The 19,597-nt window shown below is 38.9% G+C and overlaps 1 protein-coding gene across 1 annotated transcript in view; it reads right to left on the bottom strand.

The window, feature by feature from the left end:
• Nucleotides 1-19,597, bottom strand: part of LOC117265110 (cadherin-7-like) — a 168,384-nt gene that overhangs the window by 90,414 nt on the left and 58,373 nt on the right. The window contains exon 3 of the mRNA XM_033639504.2: nt 14,124-14,418. Coding sequence (XP_033495395.1) covers nt 14,124-14,418 — 295 coding nt within the window. The remainder of the gene's footprint in view (nt 1-14,123; nt 14,419-19,597) is intronic.

The raw sequence follows: 19,597 nt of genomic DNA, 5'->3' as shown, positions 1-19,597 counted from the left end.
AAATATCATCATATAACATACAACAGAATGGCCATGAAACACTTGCACACTAAAGAATACTGTTAATTAGTAAAGTTTCTCGTCAAGGAATGTTCTTTCAGCATTTTATATAAAACCACATATATTGTTTTGTTGTGTAATATGATTCAGAAATGAATTCCATTCTTGCATTGCTCGGCATATTACTGTATGTTGGACAGATGTGGTTTTGGATTTTGGTGAGGTAAAACAACCTTCAACAGCGTGCCTTGTTAAATAGCTGTGTGTATCTGTACTAAAGGAGATTTTGTAAAAAATAAAAGGAGCCTTTGTTGTAATGACATTCCTAATGAAAACCATCAGTGAGTACAGCAATCTGTTTTTCACTTTAAACCAAGAGAGCATTTCATTCATGCATTTTAGTGACATAGTTTGGACAAGTTGCAATTTTCTGATATTGCCGAATGAGGTATTGGACCAAACTGCTGAACAGTTATAAAGGTGAGAGAAAACCAAAGCTTGTTTACTTGTTTGATGGTTTGTTGTGTCAGATATTTTGCACACTTCAAAATTACTAAATTATAAAGGTAAGTATATGTGGTCCCGTGCAGAAGCAGGTTTTATGTAGGATTATGATTATTAGAGTGAGCTAGGTTGATCTACATTTTGTCAAAAGACAAGAGCAAGTATGTCAAATGTTCTTTTGTCTCTGTTCTTATTTTGGTCTCCACTTTTATTTCGCCTTTGCCCATAATTTATTGTGTATGCTGTTTTGTGGGCCGCACGGTGGTGTAGTGGTTAGCACTGTCCCAGGGTGGGGAGCCCTTCTGTGCGGAATTTGCATGTTCTCCCCGTGTCAGCGTGGGTTTCCTCCAGGTACTCCGGCTTCCTCCCACAGTCCAAAGACATGCAGGTTAATTGGCGACTCTAAGTGTGAATGGTTGTCTGTCTCTATGTGTCAGCCCTGTGATAGTCTGTTGACCTGTCCAGGGTGTACCCTGCCTCTCATCCAATGTCAGCTGGGATAGGCTCCAGTTCCCCCGTGACCCTCAAGAGGATGAAGCGGTTACAGATATGAATGACTGAATGTTGTATTGTTTGTTACCTGCACTTCCTGTTTTAATTCTTACAGCCTAAGCAGGGAAAGGGGTTACAATTAAGCCATGGCAAGGAACCTGTATGTATCTGTATCTGTATCTGTATCTACTTTGTATTTTACATATGACGCAATTTTTTATGCATCTGTCCCTGTTAAATACCATAAAGTTCAAATAAAAGTCTTGTCCCAATTAAATGCCCAGTACCTTTTATTAGCCCGCTGTGGATACATCATTTTAAAAAATAAAGGCATGTCTCAGTGAGACCCCTGGTCTTTTTATAGAAGTTCTCTAGATGTATAAAACCAGGCTGTTGACTACCTACTTGAGCTAATATCAGTCAGCTGTTTAGAGCTTGCAAATAAATAAAAATGTTTAACATTTGTCAATATGGAGATGCTACACATCGTTAGCTCGGTTGATTTCATTTTACTGAAACCATGAGCACCAGAGAAGACTGTAAAGGTCCGAACATACTCGGGCATACTATAAGCGGAGCGGACTCCGCGAGGAATGTCCGCAGTCATTCGGGCTTCCATAGTCGAGCACACTTCCGTGTTGTAGTTTCCTGTAAAAATGTCCGTGAAACACACTACATTACCCACAATTCTTGCGTGTTGATGTGAAAAATACATGCCGAGCAGTCACTGGTGCGCGGAGCGGAGTCCGCACGGTCGTAAAATCTGAGTTTTGCATGCACAGGGCTTGCGGACGTGCCGTGAAACAAGTGTCACAATATAACATATAATTGATGTGTTATTCGAAGACAAATTTTTATAGAAGTATTATTCATACTGGTTCAAATAAACAATATGATCGTATTTCTCGATCTTCGTTGAGCAACAGTTTTGTGTAAAAGGAATTCAAGGCCTGTCCCTAATATAAGCCTGTTGAGTTCAGTGATTTAAGCAAATAATAGCCCAGGGCTACTAATTGAAGTTTTACATTATACAAGTAAATAAATAAATAAGTATAGAGTAAAAACACATTATCGTGTTCAGTAGTAGGTTTAAAGATTTGTACCATCAGAAACGTGGACTTTCATGCAGATGGATAAAAGATGAATAAATGAAATTAGACATATTTGTAATATTTGCGTCAATTAATGCCTCACAATTTCAAATATAAGACTTAAATAAAAACACTTTAAGGCTTATATTAATTTAAGATACTGTAAACCTTTTAAGTACCTGCAGACACCCTGAGTTGTCCATGTGTGTTTTAACAATCAAGGTACACTGAGTGTCTACTTTATTAGGCACCACGAATGTGCACTATTAGTCATCTGGTTGATTAAATGTTGCCACTCTTGCTAGTCGGCACCAGAAATACTAGTTGGTTAAACTTCTTATGAAAATTATTATAATTTTTATGTGATTGCAATCATCCATTGAAAATGCTGATGTAATAATCAGGCATGTTTCTTGAGGATTTATTTTCCTAAAGTTTATTCTTTTAAAAATGTTATTTGTTAAGTTTTACTTAGTGACTTATCTTTAATAATAATGAAGGGTGCAAAGTACCACACATTTCAGCTGCATTTAAAATATGTTACTGAGAAATGTCATTAATGATTTCAAATTGCTCTTATAATATATACAATACTGTCTGGGCAATGTTAACCTTATAAATTTAATTGCACCTTATTTCAACTGTTATGAGTGCTGTCTTACTTTTTGACTATTTGACTACTTAAAATTAGTCTGTATAAAAGTTAGAGAAATTTATTGTTAGGAACATCCCCATTAGGCACAACTGTTCTGCCATAAAGTCCACTATGATGTTGTAATGTTCAATTAATGTTTTGGCATTGGGCCATAGGTAATAAATGTGTTGAACTGGACTGTATTATATTCAGGGGTGTTTCTAATATTCTGCCCTCCTCATGTATGTTAACAGTAGGGAAACACTTTTAAAACATATCTCAAAATAATGAAGTCCAGGACAGCCAGTGATGGAAGAAGTATTCAGATCATTTATGCAAGTTAAAGTCCTAATACCACACTATGAAAATACTCCACTGCAAGTGGAAGTCCTGCATTCAAAACCTTACTTACGTGAAAGTATCTGTAAGCCAAATGCACTTAGAGTAAGAAAGTAAAGGTGATATTGTGCATTAAAATGTTCTCAGTCAGTATTTAGGATTAATATTACCGCTGCATTCATGTATATGTGGCATTTTACTGCTGTAGAAGTTAAAGGTTGTCCTCATTTTAACTCTATTACGTACTGTTGGGCAGTTTAATCTCCAGCGATGCATCATATCATGTAAGATCATTGTGTATTTGTAGCATTGCTGTCCTGTGAGAACCATGTACCTCTAAAAAGTGTTCATAGTGTCAGAAGGCTAGTGTCAGACATGTTTTCAGCTGTGTGACGACGCATTTTCCAGCTGATCCAAGAGGGTTTTTCCAGAGTTTATTCAGCTTAAGAAGGAGGAGAATTGTCTAAACACAAAAAGGAACACTTCATCCCTCAGTTTGTCACATTCAACATTCAAAATCAACACAATTGGAAATACATGGTTTTTACTGGAAAGGAGAGACATATAAAAAAACTGTAATCTGAGAAGTAAAGCTGTCAGACAAATAAAGTGAAGTAAAATTACAATATTTACATCTGAGATGTGGTGAAGCACACGCATTAAGTTGTATACACTGTAAAGTATCTTTAATTTATACTTAAGGGAAGTGCCTGAGTAAATGTACTTAACTGCAACGCAACTTCTGACTATGACCTCAGTAATAAACATTTAATCAAACTGACACCTTTCCAACAATGTCACCAAAAACTGAACATTAGTTTTGTAAAGACGGTGTTATTGCATTACTGTTGTATTTAACTGCATTCGATTTGTACAGGTGTTCCTAATAAAGTGGACACTGACTATACATTTTCAAACCCACAGTGCAAAGAGGAGTCAACATGATGAATAAAAATAATTTGTATCAACTTTCCCCAAACCGGTTCTCCTTCTTCACTCCCAGAATTAAATGACCGTCCCATCCTTGATCTCCGCTCTCATGAATTAGACAGGAACAGTGACAGCTGGATATGGGACTGGTGAGTAGTAAATTCAAGAGCTGTGGCCTTGGGTTGACATTACATTCTCTATGCTTGTAATGAGCCCTCAAACTGCTCCTTTGGCCCATTGCTGTGCAGCGAGTGAGAGCCGAGGCTTGCAACTGTCACACCTCCGACTGTCCTCAAGCTCTCCTGTCTTTTATTTGACATCCCCGGCGTGATTAAGACAAAAGCCTTCAGAGATCCTCGGGCCATAAGGTCTCCATGTGTATGGACGAGCCCTGCCTCTAATTACTTTAATTAATTAAATTCATGATTTCCTCTAAATTGAACCCATTCATCAGCGGTGCAGAGCTGTGACCATTAATGATTTAAAGACATCTATAAAGGAATTATTGAGGACAAGAGGTGCATGGCCCTTCCCCGCTCTTTCCCGCATTGATGATTGCTCTGAGCAGATATTTACAAAGAGAGGCGATGCATTATTCTCCTGTTGTTCTCTCAACTTGTGATGAAGACCTTCACAGGAACTGGCAGGGTAAAAAAAAAGTGGTGGGGGTGACCCTGTGTCTCGGCGCTTGTGGTGAGAACGCATTCCTCCTCTGTGGCTGATGTACCGAGTTGCTGTCTTATCTCGGGTTGGACACAAGACTCCAAACCCTTGTACTCTAATCCTCTGGTTCCTTAAGCCTGAGCTCTGTACCCCCCGTTGACAGTCAGCTATGTAATCCTTCAGAGATCTCCGTGCCTGTGCAGTAAGCAAAGCACTGCTTCCTTTGGAACGACTCCCACTGCCACTGTGCGCCTGCTGAAATTTTCAGTTCCACTTTGAAGGTTGTTAAAAAAGACATAAACACCTTTGTGTTCGCAAATTTCCATCTGTATGGTGCCATGCATGTTTGCGATATTTAGGTGTTGCCAATACACACAATGAGCTTCTCAGTTGCTGGTGTTCATTTGTGAGAGGAAGTGCAGTGTGTGTGTTCATTTACCAGGCTGGTAAATCCCTGAAATTTAAAGTGAATAATTTCATATTAACATGCATGTGAAAGGGTTCGTGCTTAGTGGTTAACCCACAGAAAATTATCCCCCGACACTGCAGTTTTCCCTCAGTGCTATGGAGCTTTGCAGCTTTCATTGTGTTGTTTATTTTTGGCCTGCAACTTTACTGTTCTGCTTCACTCTCACTGGTCTAAAAGGGTTTCTAGCTGCAGGCAGGCAGATGTTTTCAGTAAAAAAATAAAAACCTACTGTACACCCCCTGTCCAGCACCAAACTGCAGACAAAGAAAGTTTGTCTCTAACTGGTAAAGTTGTGCCAGTGTGAAAGATTTTCAACCTGGTTTTTCTTATTAAGGCAAACATTGGACTGGACCCGTACACTGATTTTACCACTAGGTGCTGCACTTGACTCCGCAGCTGCTCGCAATAGAACATAATGACACCATGTGCTAACAGAAAACTAGCGCCTGAGTGTCACATCACATCGTGTCACATCGGAAATCTCCTTCCACACAGAATCCATTGAATATATACTCCTGTTACATCATGTAAACAAACTACACACCTATTAGCTGTGAGCTCAAGATCAGACTTAGGATGTAACTACTTAAAGGATGGGTGAGTATTTTTCATCTCCATATGTTTGTATTTTTTAAACAGAAAAATACGTTTTATATTGTGATATTTACTGGACGTGACATACCCTAAAACTTCAATTAAAAGCTATTATTTGCTTAAATCAGTGAAATCAACAGGCCTATATTTGGGACAGGCCTTTAATTCCCTTCGCACAAAACTGTTGCTCAGCAAAGATTGGGAAATACAATCAAATTGTTTATCTGAACCAGTATGAATATTACTTGTATAAAAATTAGACTTCAGATAACCTATCAATTATGAGTCATTCATTTGATATATTTCCAATAGACAGTGCATCGTAGAAAGAGTTACAGCAGCATACCAACACAACACCACTTTATCTTGTTACAATACTCACAACTTGGATTAGTTTTTATGAAAAACCCTTTCGATTCTTTTAATCTGAGGACCCTTACGGACTAAAGGAATATGAATAATTTACAGGGTAATCGAGGAATGAACCGAAATTTGAAGTTACCAACAACCCGGTTTTATGCATTTCAAGAATTTTATTTTAGAAAAAAGAACTGCTTGGTAACCAGACCCGGCCTCTCATTGAGACAGACGTTTATTTGTCAAATTGTGTAGCCACACCAGGCTAAAAGGGACTGGGCATCAAATTGGGACTGGGCATTTGATTGAAGTTTTACGGTACATTATAGCCAATAGCAAATAGGTTGTTATTAGCCATGGTCATTTACCAGAAACTTTCAGCTTTATCTTTATCTTTAAATCTTTATCATGTGAATAACTGCTCAATTCAACTACACAGATCAGCAGTTTCTCTTCCACTGCAGCACTTTCAAAACGAGTGGTAGAAATAAATAGAAACACAGCATCCACCACAAGTTCAGCTCAAAGCGGCGCACTTATAACACCACTTTCATCAGCTTCAAATCCAAATGTTGCCATATTGGTGCAGTTTTAGTTTCCTGGAGACTAACTCTGCCATGTCTCGTCTCGTCACCCGAAAAAACACATGAACTGTCCAGTAAACAAACACAACATATGCGGCTTTTCCTCCTCCCACCTCTACTGATATTTCCGCTCGGCTTGGCAGAAAATTGCGCGTGGCCCCTCAGACACTAGTGGCTCTGTTAGTCTGTTTATAAACAAGGATAATCTTATGTAAATCACGTTCTGATATTTCCTATTACTAATGCAATAGACCCTTTTAGGGCCGCCATCACAATGACTTCATTTGATTAGCTAGAGGCAAAACACGAGTCACCACCACAGGGCTATAGGCTACACAGTCTTAAAGTGTTGTGTTGTTGTGTTGTTGGGCAGCAGAATAAAAGGAGTCGTGGCTCAAAACTTAAATTTTATCACATACCAGCTGCCACTGCCCGTCAACAAAAACAAAGACAACTACAGTTAAATGCGATGAGATAAAAGGACTGGATGGAGGCGATCATCAAAAATGCTCACATGTGCAGCACACACTTCATATCAGGTCAGGGAAAAGTATTTACTGTTGTAGGGATGAATAAGGTTATGTGTATTAAGTTTTATCGTGTTCAACTAATCAGAGAATGGGGAGGTATTTAGAGTAATTATGGATTTCTTTGTAACTAGGGATAGACCGATATGGATTTTTTTAGGGCCGATGCCGATACCGATTTTTTTCCATCACCCTTAGCCGATGACCGATTATGGACTGCTGATTTTCTTGAGCCGATATTTGGGGCAGATACTGCTTTTGCTCCCTCTATTTACATCAAAAAAATGACACAATGATAACAAATATTACAGGTCTCAAATTTAAAATAAGAAACATTTATTGAACAGTAAAAAATACTAAAACAAGATGGAAAGTTGAGGTAGAACAGGTAGAATATTATTATTATTATTATTATAATACATTCAAATAAAAAAAAAGAGTTCAGTGCTCTTAAATCTTCCAGTAATGTCTTTATAAAATAAACAAATATTTAAGCTGAAGCATAAATAAAACAACAACTACTGTACACAGTAGGATTCGCTGCATGTGCGCTGCAGGGTCTTCCGGCAACACAGAGCTGCCTGTGGATGCCTGTCTGTAAATCATGCCAGGGAAAAATAAATCCGCCAACCCACGCGCGTATCGGCCGATGCCGATACAAGTAAAACACTCAAATATCGGCCCGATATATCGGCCGGCCGATGTATCGGTCTATCCTTACTTGTAACGTTAACTTTTTAGCATGTCAGCTAACATTAGCTTTGATAGCAAAACAAACTGGAGGAAACCATTCAAGTGTCGTTTTTCTTTTGTAAATTGGCATAGTGATCAACCACAAAGCTGGCCATCCCAACTTCAGCAGTCCTGTCAAATCATCCGTCCACTGAGTGAGAGCATACAGGTCAGCCAGTCTGGTCCTGTTGGTTAGTGTTTACCTCTTCAAGTCTCGGAGAGTGAGTGACCTAACATGGTGCGTTCGTAAATTCAGTCTGATACTCTACGCTAAGATGAGAGCTCTGTTGGTCAAGGAAAGGGAGCATTTTATTTCTACATTAATTAAGAAATGGTTAAGTTAATCACACATTCACTCCTCTCAGTGCTCTGCTGCTCCGTCTACCCAGACAGAGTTCCCAGAGTGCAGTGCTCTGGTTAATCGAATGGTATATTTTGACAGTGCTCCGAATTTACAAACGGTCCAGTTTGTACCAGAGTGCACTCCGGCACTCGGAATAAGTATTTCTGAATGCATCACTTGCATTATCTTCCTCCATTGTCTATAACAAGCCATGAGAACTTGCTAGCTAGGGCTAGTTAATGTCTGTGGAGAATTGTTTTGCCTCCAGCTAAGCCCCACCCACCAAAAAACATCATGTTTACTAACAGTAAAAGGGTCTGTATAAGTTGGATTTAGAGCTGTGATGACATCAGCACAGGTTGCTGATGTTGGCTCCTTTTTAATTTTCCAGAATGTGTCATTATGACAAATGCTGGTTCAAGTGGTTTGCATCAAATCAAACCAGTTTAAACTCGCACACCAGACCGGACCAGCAAAACCGTAAACTGACCCAACCCTTCTGGCTGGTGAACATATAGAGTATTTATTACCTAAAGAGTCAGATAATCTTCTCAGGAGTTGGTGTAGACCAAAAACAGCTAAAACAGAGTGAATATTGAACTTACATCCGCCAGTACAACTCAGAATGACAGTTTCATACTGTATCTGCTGGAAGTGCACATAGGCAAATGTTCCCTGAAAAGTTTGACACATCAACTTTAAAGGTGATAATTTATCCGTGTTGTTTTCACAGCTTGTTTCCGCAGCTGCAAGGGACCAAAAAAATTCTGTTACTGCAGGTTTAAAGAGGAACTTAACACCCGCTTTAACTTAAACAGCCCCCTTAAAAAAAGCATTCAAATCCAGACACGATCACTAACACTTCCACTTGCAGCTCTGACAACATTTCTGTCATCCAACTTAAATATTATCTGTCACACACTCTCAAGCTCTCCTTTTAAATTACAGTGAGAGTTTAATACAGGTTTATAAATACTGGATAAAACCAAAAACTGTTTGGCAACATCACAGATTTTGGGCTTGAGTGCATAATGACTTCATTTTCTCCAGGAAAAGGCAAAACGACCTGCCATTATTGTTTCCTATAGACTTGTACCACAATATGTTGACACTATAGTAAAGAGACAGCTTATCAACTCAGATTCAGGAAGAAGTCTTGAATTGCTCTTTAAAGACATCCTCAGGCCTTTGCTGAATGATGCCTGTTGTCCCTTATCTTGCATATCTGAACAAAGTTATGCTGATTGTGTAAACGGACTAATCTACATCTACTTCTAATCTTTTCAGCACTGAGAGAGGACTGATTGCTCGCTCCCATTCCGATAGTGAATTATTATTCAGACTGCAGATTGAAGTGCCTGATGAATTATTTTTGTTCGGTGTCAAATATCTGGCATTATTTACTTTCTTCTCAGAGAATGTATTATGTCACTGCATTTGACTGTATTTTAATAAATGTCTACTATCATTAGTGAACAGGAACACCTCAAAAGAAAATGTATATAATTTGTCAGTAATCACCGGGTTTAAATTTGTATAAATCAAATGAATTGCAACATAACCACATATCACCTTTTTCTGACAGTTGACACTTAAGTTCATTCCTGCCTGCACCCCATCACTCATAGCTCACTTGTGATTAGACCACAGCTCCCAGCATGCCTGGGAGCCCCTCGAGGACCCCTGGGAGGAGCTGGAGGAAGTTAAGGATATCTGCGCCGCTATGTTTAATGGATGGATAGAAGCGCATTTGTCCGGATCAGACATTTTTCTGCAGAGAGGTACCTGTAAGTAGCGGCTAGTGTGAACTCTGAGCCCAATTTGTGGAAAACATGCCCGTGGCCTTCAAGCCTGATTCAGACCTTAAGTTTGCTTGAGTCAGTTTTTAAACATGCGTCACTCATCAACACTGCTAAGCCTAGAGGTCCATGCTGGCATATGTGAGGTGATAAATATGTAAATGAAGGCACATCAGACTTCATTACAATGCACTGGCTTAAAAACACCATGAAATAGCATTTCAGCAGCATTTTATGCTCAGCACCACCCATTCCTTGTTGACCAAAATGTCACGTTTAAGAAGCATAAATGAGAAACTGTAAAAAAATTCATACTATAACATAAAAAAAACAAAAATGACCTAAACCAGCATTGTTCAAATCATATTTCAAGTGCTTTGTTAAGTTGCCTATAAAGAGCACATACACCATGGCTTATTAATATGGAGGTCACTCTCTCTGTTTCCCATACACCTGCTAAGTTGAAAAGCCTCAGGATGTTGTTGTGGCTCATTTGCATTTACTAGCATTTTGAGCTCGAGCGTGACCCGCTCTAAACCTTAGAGGAAATCTTGACCATGCAGCAAGAAGCAGCAAGTTAAAGACAGAGTGTGATATGATGGCTTCCTCCAGGACTGCATTTAAAACAGACAGATAAAAGAAAAATATCTGCAGTAATAAATGCTAATGTGATCGAAATGAACTGCTATGTCCTTACGACAGCTACAGCTGTGTAAACTTTGTAGTCATGCTTGCAGTTTGGTTCTGTAAGTGGCAATGACGGCTGGTTGGTGCAAAACTTTTTACCACTTTTTGTCCAGACAGGAGCTGTGAGATGGACTGCCATGAAATTTTATTCAAACATTCATGGTCCCAAGAGGATGAATCACAATGACTTATGCCTCCGGGGCTGAAAAATGAAGCCAAAGAGTGGCAAAAACTGCAGTTCCTCTAATGGCCACTTGAGGCTGGCTCCAGAAGCAAGTCAGTCCCCATGAACACACATGTTAATTGCCTAACCTTACAGCACAAATTAACATATTTACAGTCTTTTTCAAAAAACAGTTTTGGTCTCTATAGCTAATTTCCCCTTTTATGACAATTGTACGAGGGAGAATGTTTCTATAACTCAACCATTCTAATTTCTATTGAGGCTTATAGTTATGCATATGTAAGGGCATGGTTGCTTTACGTGACAGTCTGTTCATGAGGCCTCACCACAGCCTGTGAGTCAGATCCACCCAACACTCCTCAGAGCTCCACCCTCTCGTCCATGTCCACAGTGACTATGTCAAATACTTTTATACAGTCTATGTCAAAGATCTGGTAAACTAAAGACATCCCAATGAGCCTCATCTGTACTTTATGTTTACAACTAATTCATGAATGGTAGCATGCTAACATGCTAAACTATGATGGTGAACATGGGAAACATATGAGCATGATGTTAGCATTTAGCTCAAAGCACTGCTGTACTTTAATGGGAACAGCACAGTAGATAAGAAATGTGTGATTTCAATTTAAGATCTTTCAAATGTTGTTAATTATCAGTGTAGTGTACAGTATATTAGGGTAGCCAGGCATCCCCGTTTTCCAGGGACAAGTCCCATTTTTTACTGTGCGTTTAAAAACAGACTGCAAAGAGAAATAATAATTTACATGGCAGAAGCAGCAGAGTCTTGTTTTGGGTGTGTTTTGAATCAACTAAACTTTACAGCACTTCACAGAATCCCCACCGGCGACCAGTGTTTTTAGAGCTGTAACTGCAGAGTGACACAGATACACCACCGCAAAAGTATAAATGCTCACAACAGCATAGGCGACGTAGGTAGGCTACAGCATAGGCTCTGCATAGAGCTGACGCACAAGTAAAAATCCCGCGTGACAGTTAATGTCTTAATCATGTTGTGCCTGATTTGGCCAACAGAGGATGCTAGTCAATATAGCAGCCTCATATCACTCCTCTTCTTCTACTGTTAGCACTAGTGTTAGACAAACCCCTTGGACGCCATATGTACATAGTTGCCAAACTGTAGAACTCATGGGTCCATTACGTGATGCCATTTGGCCCAAAAACACTTTTCCCATGGGTTTACATTGGGAAAAGTCAGTCAGTAAATCAGTGGGTAAATCTTTTCGAGTGTTATAACTCCAACGAAATGACTCATCTCACTGTCTGGATTTGAGCCATTTGGTTGGATAAGATTTTCAAAGTCTAGAGGAGTTGCATGATTAAATCATTTAATTGCCTTTCAAGTTAGCAAAGGGCTAAATTGGAAGTAGCTGGTTTGGCCGGTGAAAGTCTGCAATGCGCCTGCTCCGTTAGCCCCACAATGTGTACGCAGAGAGTGAGGTCTGGGTAATTTTACACAGGGAAGACAAACTTTTTGGCTTCAAGCTGCACTAAGCAACTTTCATAGGACTGAACAGGAACCGGCCTCTGATGCTGTATCCAGCTCTCTTTATACATTTATGGTTTTAGAGAAAACTGCTACGGAAAACTGGGCCAGAGGGCAGCAGGTGTCAAGTGAATCGTCTTTTCAAGGTAAGATGCAACCTTTTGAGATACTAGTGCGTGATGTTATGATGTCACAACGTATCTGATAGATGGATGATCTGCCGTGTAAGGTTTTAAAAAGGTTATGCTCGATAAAGTCATGCTACATAACGCTATTTCATTTCAATTCTGCTCATGTTCTCTTCTGCTCTTATTCAGTCCCAGACCAGCAGGACCACTGAATGGCTGCCTGTTGACGGTCTATGTCATCGGGTGTTTGTTAATGTATCCCATAATCTTTGTGTCTGTTGTTGTGTCAGTCTTGTAGTGTTGTGTGTTTTTCTCCTCTGTCTTGTAAGTACAGATAATTAAATGTATGTTTTATGTCCACACATTCATTGTAGTTTGACCATTTTCTTTATTACTTCTTCCAAAGTTAATTAGTTAGTTCTAAATTTTATCTGTGCACCATAGTTTATTACGGCATAACAGTTACCACGGTCAAAATACATGAAACAGGAATTGCCATCCTCTTTTATTTCATAGATTCTAACATGGGATATTTTAATGATACATTGACCGCCAAACTGGAAACGTCCCTGGTTTTCATTTGAGTACTTTGGTCATCTTGGTCAATATCAAATAAAACTCTTAACAGAAATGAGAAATAATATTGTTCATAAACCCGTTAATGTTTTAGGATTTTTATTTTTCTGATTTCCACCCACAAAATTAACCTCCCAGATCTCTCAGATCCTCTCTTATTTATCTGCTTATTGTTGGACTAAGAACAAAACACGGTGAGGCTGCTTTCAGCTACTGTGCTCCACTTTTAAACCAAGGCTAAAAACTTATCTGTTCATCACTGCTTGTAATTAGATTTCGATAGCTTCAGATACTCACTGCTTTCTTTCATTTCATCTATTACACTTCTTTGGCTCCTGATTTGTTTTTCTTTCGACTTTTTTCACTCTGTTATTTTACTCTCAATGTATGCTGTGAAGTACTTCGAATTTCTAAATGTGCTGCATGATTGAACTGCCTTGTCTTAAGTTCCAAGGGCGACTTGGTACTACAAGTTTGTCACATCATCATGCTTTCAAAACTGAAGGTATTTGAAAGCTCAATGAACTCACAAGGAGAAAAGTATAAGAAGGTACTTATTATTTTGCATATAGTATTAGTGAAAAGAACAAAGATTACAATAAATCTTCATGCTCTGGCTAAGGTAACGCCAAAATTCAACTAGTTTAAACTGCACCTTTAGTGACATGGAGCTCATGCACCAGAACTTTATGCAGTTTAAATTGGGCCCAATGTGATTAGCACGTACTGAGTCTTACAAAGCGAACACGCTGGATTCAAATTAATATTGCAAACTTCCCGATTCCCCTCGTGACCTAAAGACTGAGAGAAATGAAGACAAATTCAGTGAGGTGGAAAATTATCAAATGCAGATGTCTGAGCGAGGGCAAGTCAAAGAGAAAGTGAGAGTATGTGAGGGCGTAGAAAGGAGGAATAAAGTAAAAGGATGGAATTATAAGAGGGAACTATATGGGATTATATTTAAGACAAATGGGAAGGTTTACCTAAGGGTGACATCTCTGGTACCCCTGCCAAGTATGGTCCATCAAGAAACTTTGGCTCATTATCGTTGATGTCCTGGACCTTGACCACAAATTCAGACCTGGGCTCTACGGGTATGTTGGTGATTCTGTCCACAGCTTGAGCTTGGAGGGTGTAGTATGCCTGCGCCTCCCGATCAAGGCGCTTTGTGGCGTGGATGTCACCCGTGTTCTCATCAATGGTGAAGATAGAGGTGGCACCCTCGCCGGATAACACGTACTTCACCTTGCCTTCTCCTTTGTCCACATCTGAGTGTAGCTGGGAGAAAAAAAGAATATCAGATTAAAGACAGCCATATCACAAAGTAAATATTGGAGGAAATAACTTTAATATTTTAGTGTTGATGCTCAACTTAATAAAGAATGACGTGAGGGCATTTGTCTTAAAGGTTTGTTCTGTGAGCAGTTGTTAAACAATGATTATACAAGTGAGGGTGATATTTCACATTACCTATTCACAGTTAAGCTAAATTGATTAAAGTGGAATTTAAACTTGAATGTATTTTCATACAATTCATATCACTCATCTTATTTAATATAATGTGTAAGTATCTCATATTTAATACTACTAAAATATTCAAATACTGTATAAAATATTCATTGACAGCATGTGCATTTTGCTGCTGTTATGTACAACACACACACAACCTAAGCAAACACACATCATGTTTATTGGACAAACATCCGAATCAGATCAAAAGATCAAAACATGCAGCATTTATGCATGAATTCATTATGTTACAAAATCCCATCATGATTTGCATTTTGCTACAAAATAATGGAATGAAACGAAATAGTACCACTTACTGCAGTGCCACTGTGACTTGCTAACTAATGGAATGGTCATTATGAGTGATCAAACCTGCAATTTTCCATTAAAACCTCCAACAGTAACTAGCTCATCTCACATAATAAGCATATTACAGCACTTAGAAAAAATAAAATGACGATTCATCAAATGGATCTTTGGATTTCACCTAGTTTCTGTCCAGAAAACAGAAGGACTGGATCCTACGTTTTCCATAATGCAACTAACTAAATTCTTTATGTCTTCAAACCAGTCAGTTGGAAGGTCAAGATAAAATGTGTCCTCAGGAAATATCTATCATCTACATATTGCAAAAGAGTCTAAGTAAAGGTAAAATGAAAAATGCCGGGTTTTTTTTAACCCTTTTGGATCACATTCCTGGTCATACTGTGAACATATTTAACAATATGCTAAAAAAAAATACAACATTTCTTAGTATACTTCTATCAAAATTAAATCATGTTTTCGTCCTGCAAAACCAAATATGACGTGTGCTTACATAAGCTAGTACCAATCAGTTTTAACCAATATTATCATCACTGCCATCCATCAATCAATCTTCAGGAGCACAGCGCTAAAGCCGCATTTCCAACAAATACTTTTGGTATAGTACCCTTAGAACTGGTATGTAACTCATATAGACACGTACCTAAACCCTATCTGTTCAGTGTTAAATCTATGTGTTAATGTTAATGTTAAATGTAGGCGGCTAAAGGCCCATTTATGCTCAACGTTAAATACGGATACGGATACAGATGGAGCCTTCTGTCCGTGCTCCGCGTTCATTTCGTCCGTATTTCTGCACGTTTCCATAAAGCTTACGGATACGGGCCAAACGGAGCAGTACCACCGGGAACCATGGGGGCCAGTGTTGCTGTCACTACCTGATACATAGCTCTAGTGAGACACGAAGAAGAAATAACAATTCAATTTCTCTCATTGGCAGTACTAGAGAAAAGAATTCTCCGTTCTCCAGTCGCGATGTATTTAACGGCCTCACCGACCACCGCCTCCTACAATGCTGCCCCTTTTTTTGTCTTTTATTCAAGAGGTACATTATCAATATCTCCTCCACAGTCGCCATGTTTGTTTTTGAGTTTGTTGTTGTCATAAACTTTTGACGCTGGGCTGCCTCCTGGTGGATATAATGGTTAACATCCATGCCAACAGAAAGGACGCATGGAAGTATGTGGGCAGTGACGGTAACATCGTTTGAAACGGACGTATACATTTTTGTACGTAAAGGGAGCATAAATGAGCCTGCTCCATTCACATCTGCACCTGAGTGTGTTCATATGGACATGATCTGTTTTTTGGAGGATCCTGTTTGTGTGTTTAAGCATGTAAACACCATATTCTGTTCATGAGAAAACCGAATATGTTAGCTGAAGTACTATAAAAGAAACCGGAATGTATATGGGGAATATGAATATCCAATGTCTCTGTGCTCATGTAAACACCATGTCTTGAATATGATCATAACCGTGATTAGCCTCATAAATGGGTTATTCATGTCCATGTCATCGCACTCATTGATCGTCCACAGAATGAATGACATTTTCAGAACAAAAAAGAACAGGCTAGAGTGTTTACGGTCTCTGTTGCAATTGACGGGATATCACAAATATAGCGGGTTTATGCATTGACTCCTTGTAGAAAGGGTAAAAATTCTCTCTTCAGCGATTAACTGACTGCAGTGTTTCTAGCTCCACCTTTTAGAATCAGATCAGCGTGCAAGGTACCTCGACAGACGTGTATTGAAAAACTGAACGAAACAGAACTGTTATTGGTACCATCCACAAGTCTTGACATGAAACGTGAAAAACAAATGCCCTAATGTCTATGAACTCAACTGAACTGAAAAGAACTACTTGGTGGAAACTAGGCCTTAACAAAAAATCAATCAGACAGCTGCAGCTGATTCAGAACGCTGCCGCCAGAGTCCTTACAAACACCAGGAAACTGGACCATTTTACACCGGTCATTAAATCGCTACACTGGCTTCCTGTGAGTCAAAGAATAGATTTTAAAATCTTACTGCTGGTCTACAAAGCCCTAAATGGTCTCGGACCAAAATACATGCTTGATCTACTGGTTCCCTACGAAGCATCCAGACCCCTTAGGTCATCTGGAACAGGTTTGTTGTGTGTTCCAAGAACAAGAACCAAGCAAGGTGAGGCAGCATTCAGTTATTATGCTCCTCACCTGTGGAACAAACTTCCTGTAGATTTGAGGTCTGCTCAAACTGTCAGCTCCTTTAAATCAGGGCTAAAAACACTATTGTTTACTGAAGCGTACTCTTAGATTAAATACTTACCTGCTGTATTCTACTGCCCATACTTTTTAACTACACACTGCTGATTTATGCCTTTTATTATTCTACTTCTTTTCTTATCCTGACGGTTCAATGTATTGAGCCTGTTTTTATTTTATGTTACTGTATTTTATTATTATCACTATCATTCTCAATTTCTATTTCCCTTTTTAATCGACTGTTTTTATTGTTTTAAATTGTGTCTTGTTGCTTTTAATGTCTCTGTAAAGCACTTTGAATTACCTTGTGTTGAATTGTGCTATACAAATAAACTTGACTTGCCTTGCCTTGCCTAGGCATAAGATTAATTTGGCTAGCTAGCTTTGTTTCACCAAAATACCATGGTTACGGACTCCTGGTTACAGTAGTGTCTGTGACAGCTCCAGATTAGGTGCAAGGCTTATTATAGTGGAACTCTTTAGCACTTAAATGGATGGACTATCAGTCTGTATCTTAAATATACTACTATCGCATGAGTTTGTCATGACATGCCCACTTTTCAATGATAATAAAAAAATTGTTTGCAGTGTTGTATCCAGCCTGTCTTTCTTGTTTCACCTGGGAATATGTTACGATTCTGAAGCTAGATACCCTCAAAATGCTGGTTTTATTTAAACTTTAATGCAAAGCTTCCAAAGAGGCACACTTAAAAACGTCAAATGTAGAAATACTTCTGCCTGGAGACCCTATACTGACCCCATCTTTGTTATCTTTGCTTACATGCCACTAATGTCAGACGTTCTTAGTAGTTCAATATTCAAACAGCCTTTTAAATAGCCGTGAATGAATGCTCAGGTGAGTAAAAGCTTTTCCATGTTGGACTTCATTCATTTTCTGCCTTTTGGAATAAAAGGAGCACAGGTGGCTTGGTAGATGTTAATGTTCGCTGTGTAATTTTTCAATGACATATCTGTACGACACGACATCTGGATACTAAAGCTCAAACATTTTCAACAGTGGCCTCTTGTTGCCATTAACAGCAGCCAGTATGCAAACCACTGATAGTAAAAAAGCCTTCACAAGTTTTAGCCCTCTGAGAATTAAAAGCAAGAACTGAGGTCGCGCTGTCAGATCAGTCCTTTTCAAAGGCCACATAAAACATCCTTGTCTAAAACAAGTGGTGCACCATATAACAGTCAAGTTCATGTCTTCAAATCAAATCTTTTCAGTTTAAAGTCTGTGGGATGATGCTATGAAATTTGAGTTTGTTTCTTAAAGTTGCTAGAATATCAATAGATGTTTTAATGTTCCATGAACAGACATACAGGTCTTAAAAGAAGTCAGAAAAGCTACATTGTTATCATTAAACCTGTGCAGTCACTGTAACAACCTTCTTCTTATGGCAGAGTTTGAATCTTAGGGGAATAAGTCACGAGTTTAAAGATGACTTAAGGACCCTTCCCTCAGAGTACGACTCCAACAAAAATAATCCTTGAACAACTCTAAAGAAAGAACACTTGAAGCTTTTGGGAGCATTCAAATTACCATGACAAGTAACCAGCCTTGAATAATCCTGTTTGAAGTCGGAGCTGTCTGATGGCCATCAACCCCTTCAATATTCTGAACATCAGAGCGATCACAGAAGCTGCCATATATCTTAGGTGAAGGCCGTTGCTGGTGTTTAAAGATGGACAGATGGACCATTTTCAACTGTCAGCATTTAGCAGAGTGCATATTTCTGCCTTTACTCCATCACCTCCAACATGACAGAACACCTCAATTAACAAAAAAGCATGCAGAGCAAGCTTTTAGTGGATTTCTTTCAGGGAATGTTTTTCCAGATTCTCAATATTCGGTGTTAAAAGTCTGCAGAATAAAGCTTCACTTGAACTAGTAATATCCACCCTTCAACAGTGCTCTCAATCGTCCCAGTGTTTTGCATCTTATTGCCGCCAAACCTATAAAATCAGTAAGGACCAGGCTGAGTATTTCCATCTTTCTGTCTGTTGAAGTGCTCTTTTCAGCCTTCCTTATTTACTCACAAGCCAAGCTTTGTCTTGCTATTGCACTGAGACAAATGGTTTCTGTAAAGTGTCAAGTACACTACACCAGCAATGATCACAATGTAAACACTGAAAACTTATAATAGCTTTTCAGCGATTTAGTATTGCACTTCCATGAAGTTGAAGCACTCACAAGAAAGACATTAAAAGAAGCCTTCTCAACACTAATGCTGTGATATTCCTGCAAGTTTCAGTCCCTATTATGGGTCAAGCTCCAATAACACTGCATCCTATATTTCCTATAATGCAACTCAGTAGCAAATCCCCCTGTCTCTACATGCATCCTTTGACCCCACACTTCTGATTTATAGGG

This window comes from Epinephelus lanceolatus, chromosome 20 (assembly GCF_041903045.1).
Source record: "Epinephelus lanceolatus isolate andai-2023 chromosome 20, ASM4190304v1, whole genome shotgun sequence".
Lineage (NCBI taxonomy): Eukaryota > Metazoa > Chordata > Actinopteri > Perciformes > Serranidae > Epinephelus > Epinephelus lanceolatus.
The sequence above is the reverse complement of the archived record's forward strand: the minus strand, read 5'-3'. Positions and strand labels throughout refer to the sequence as shown.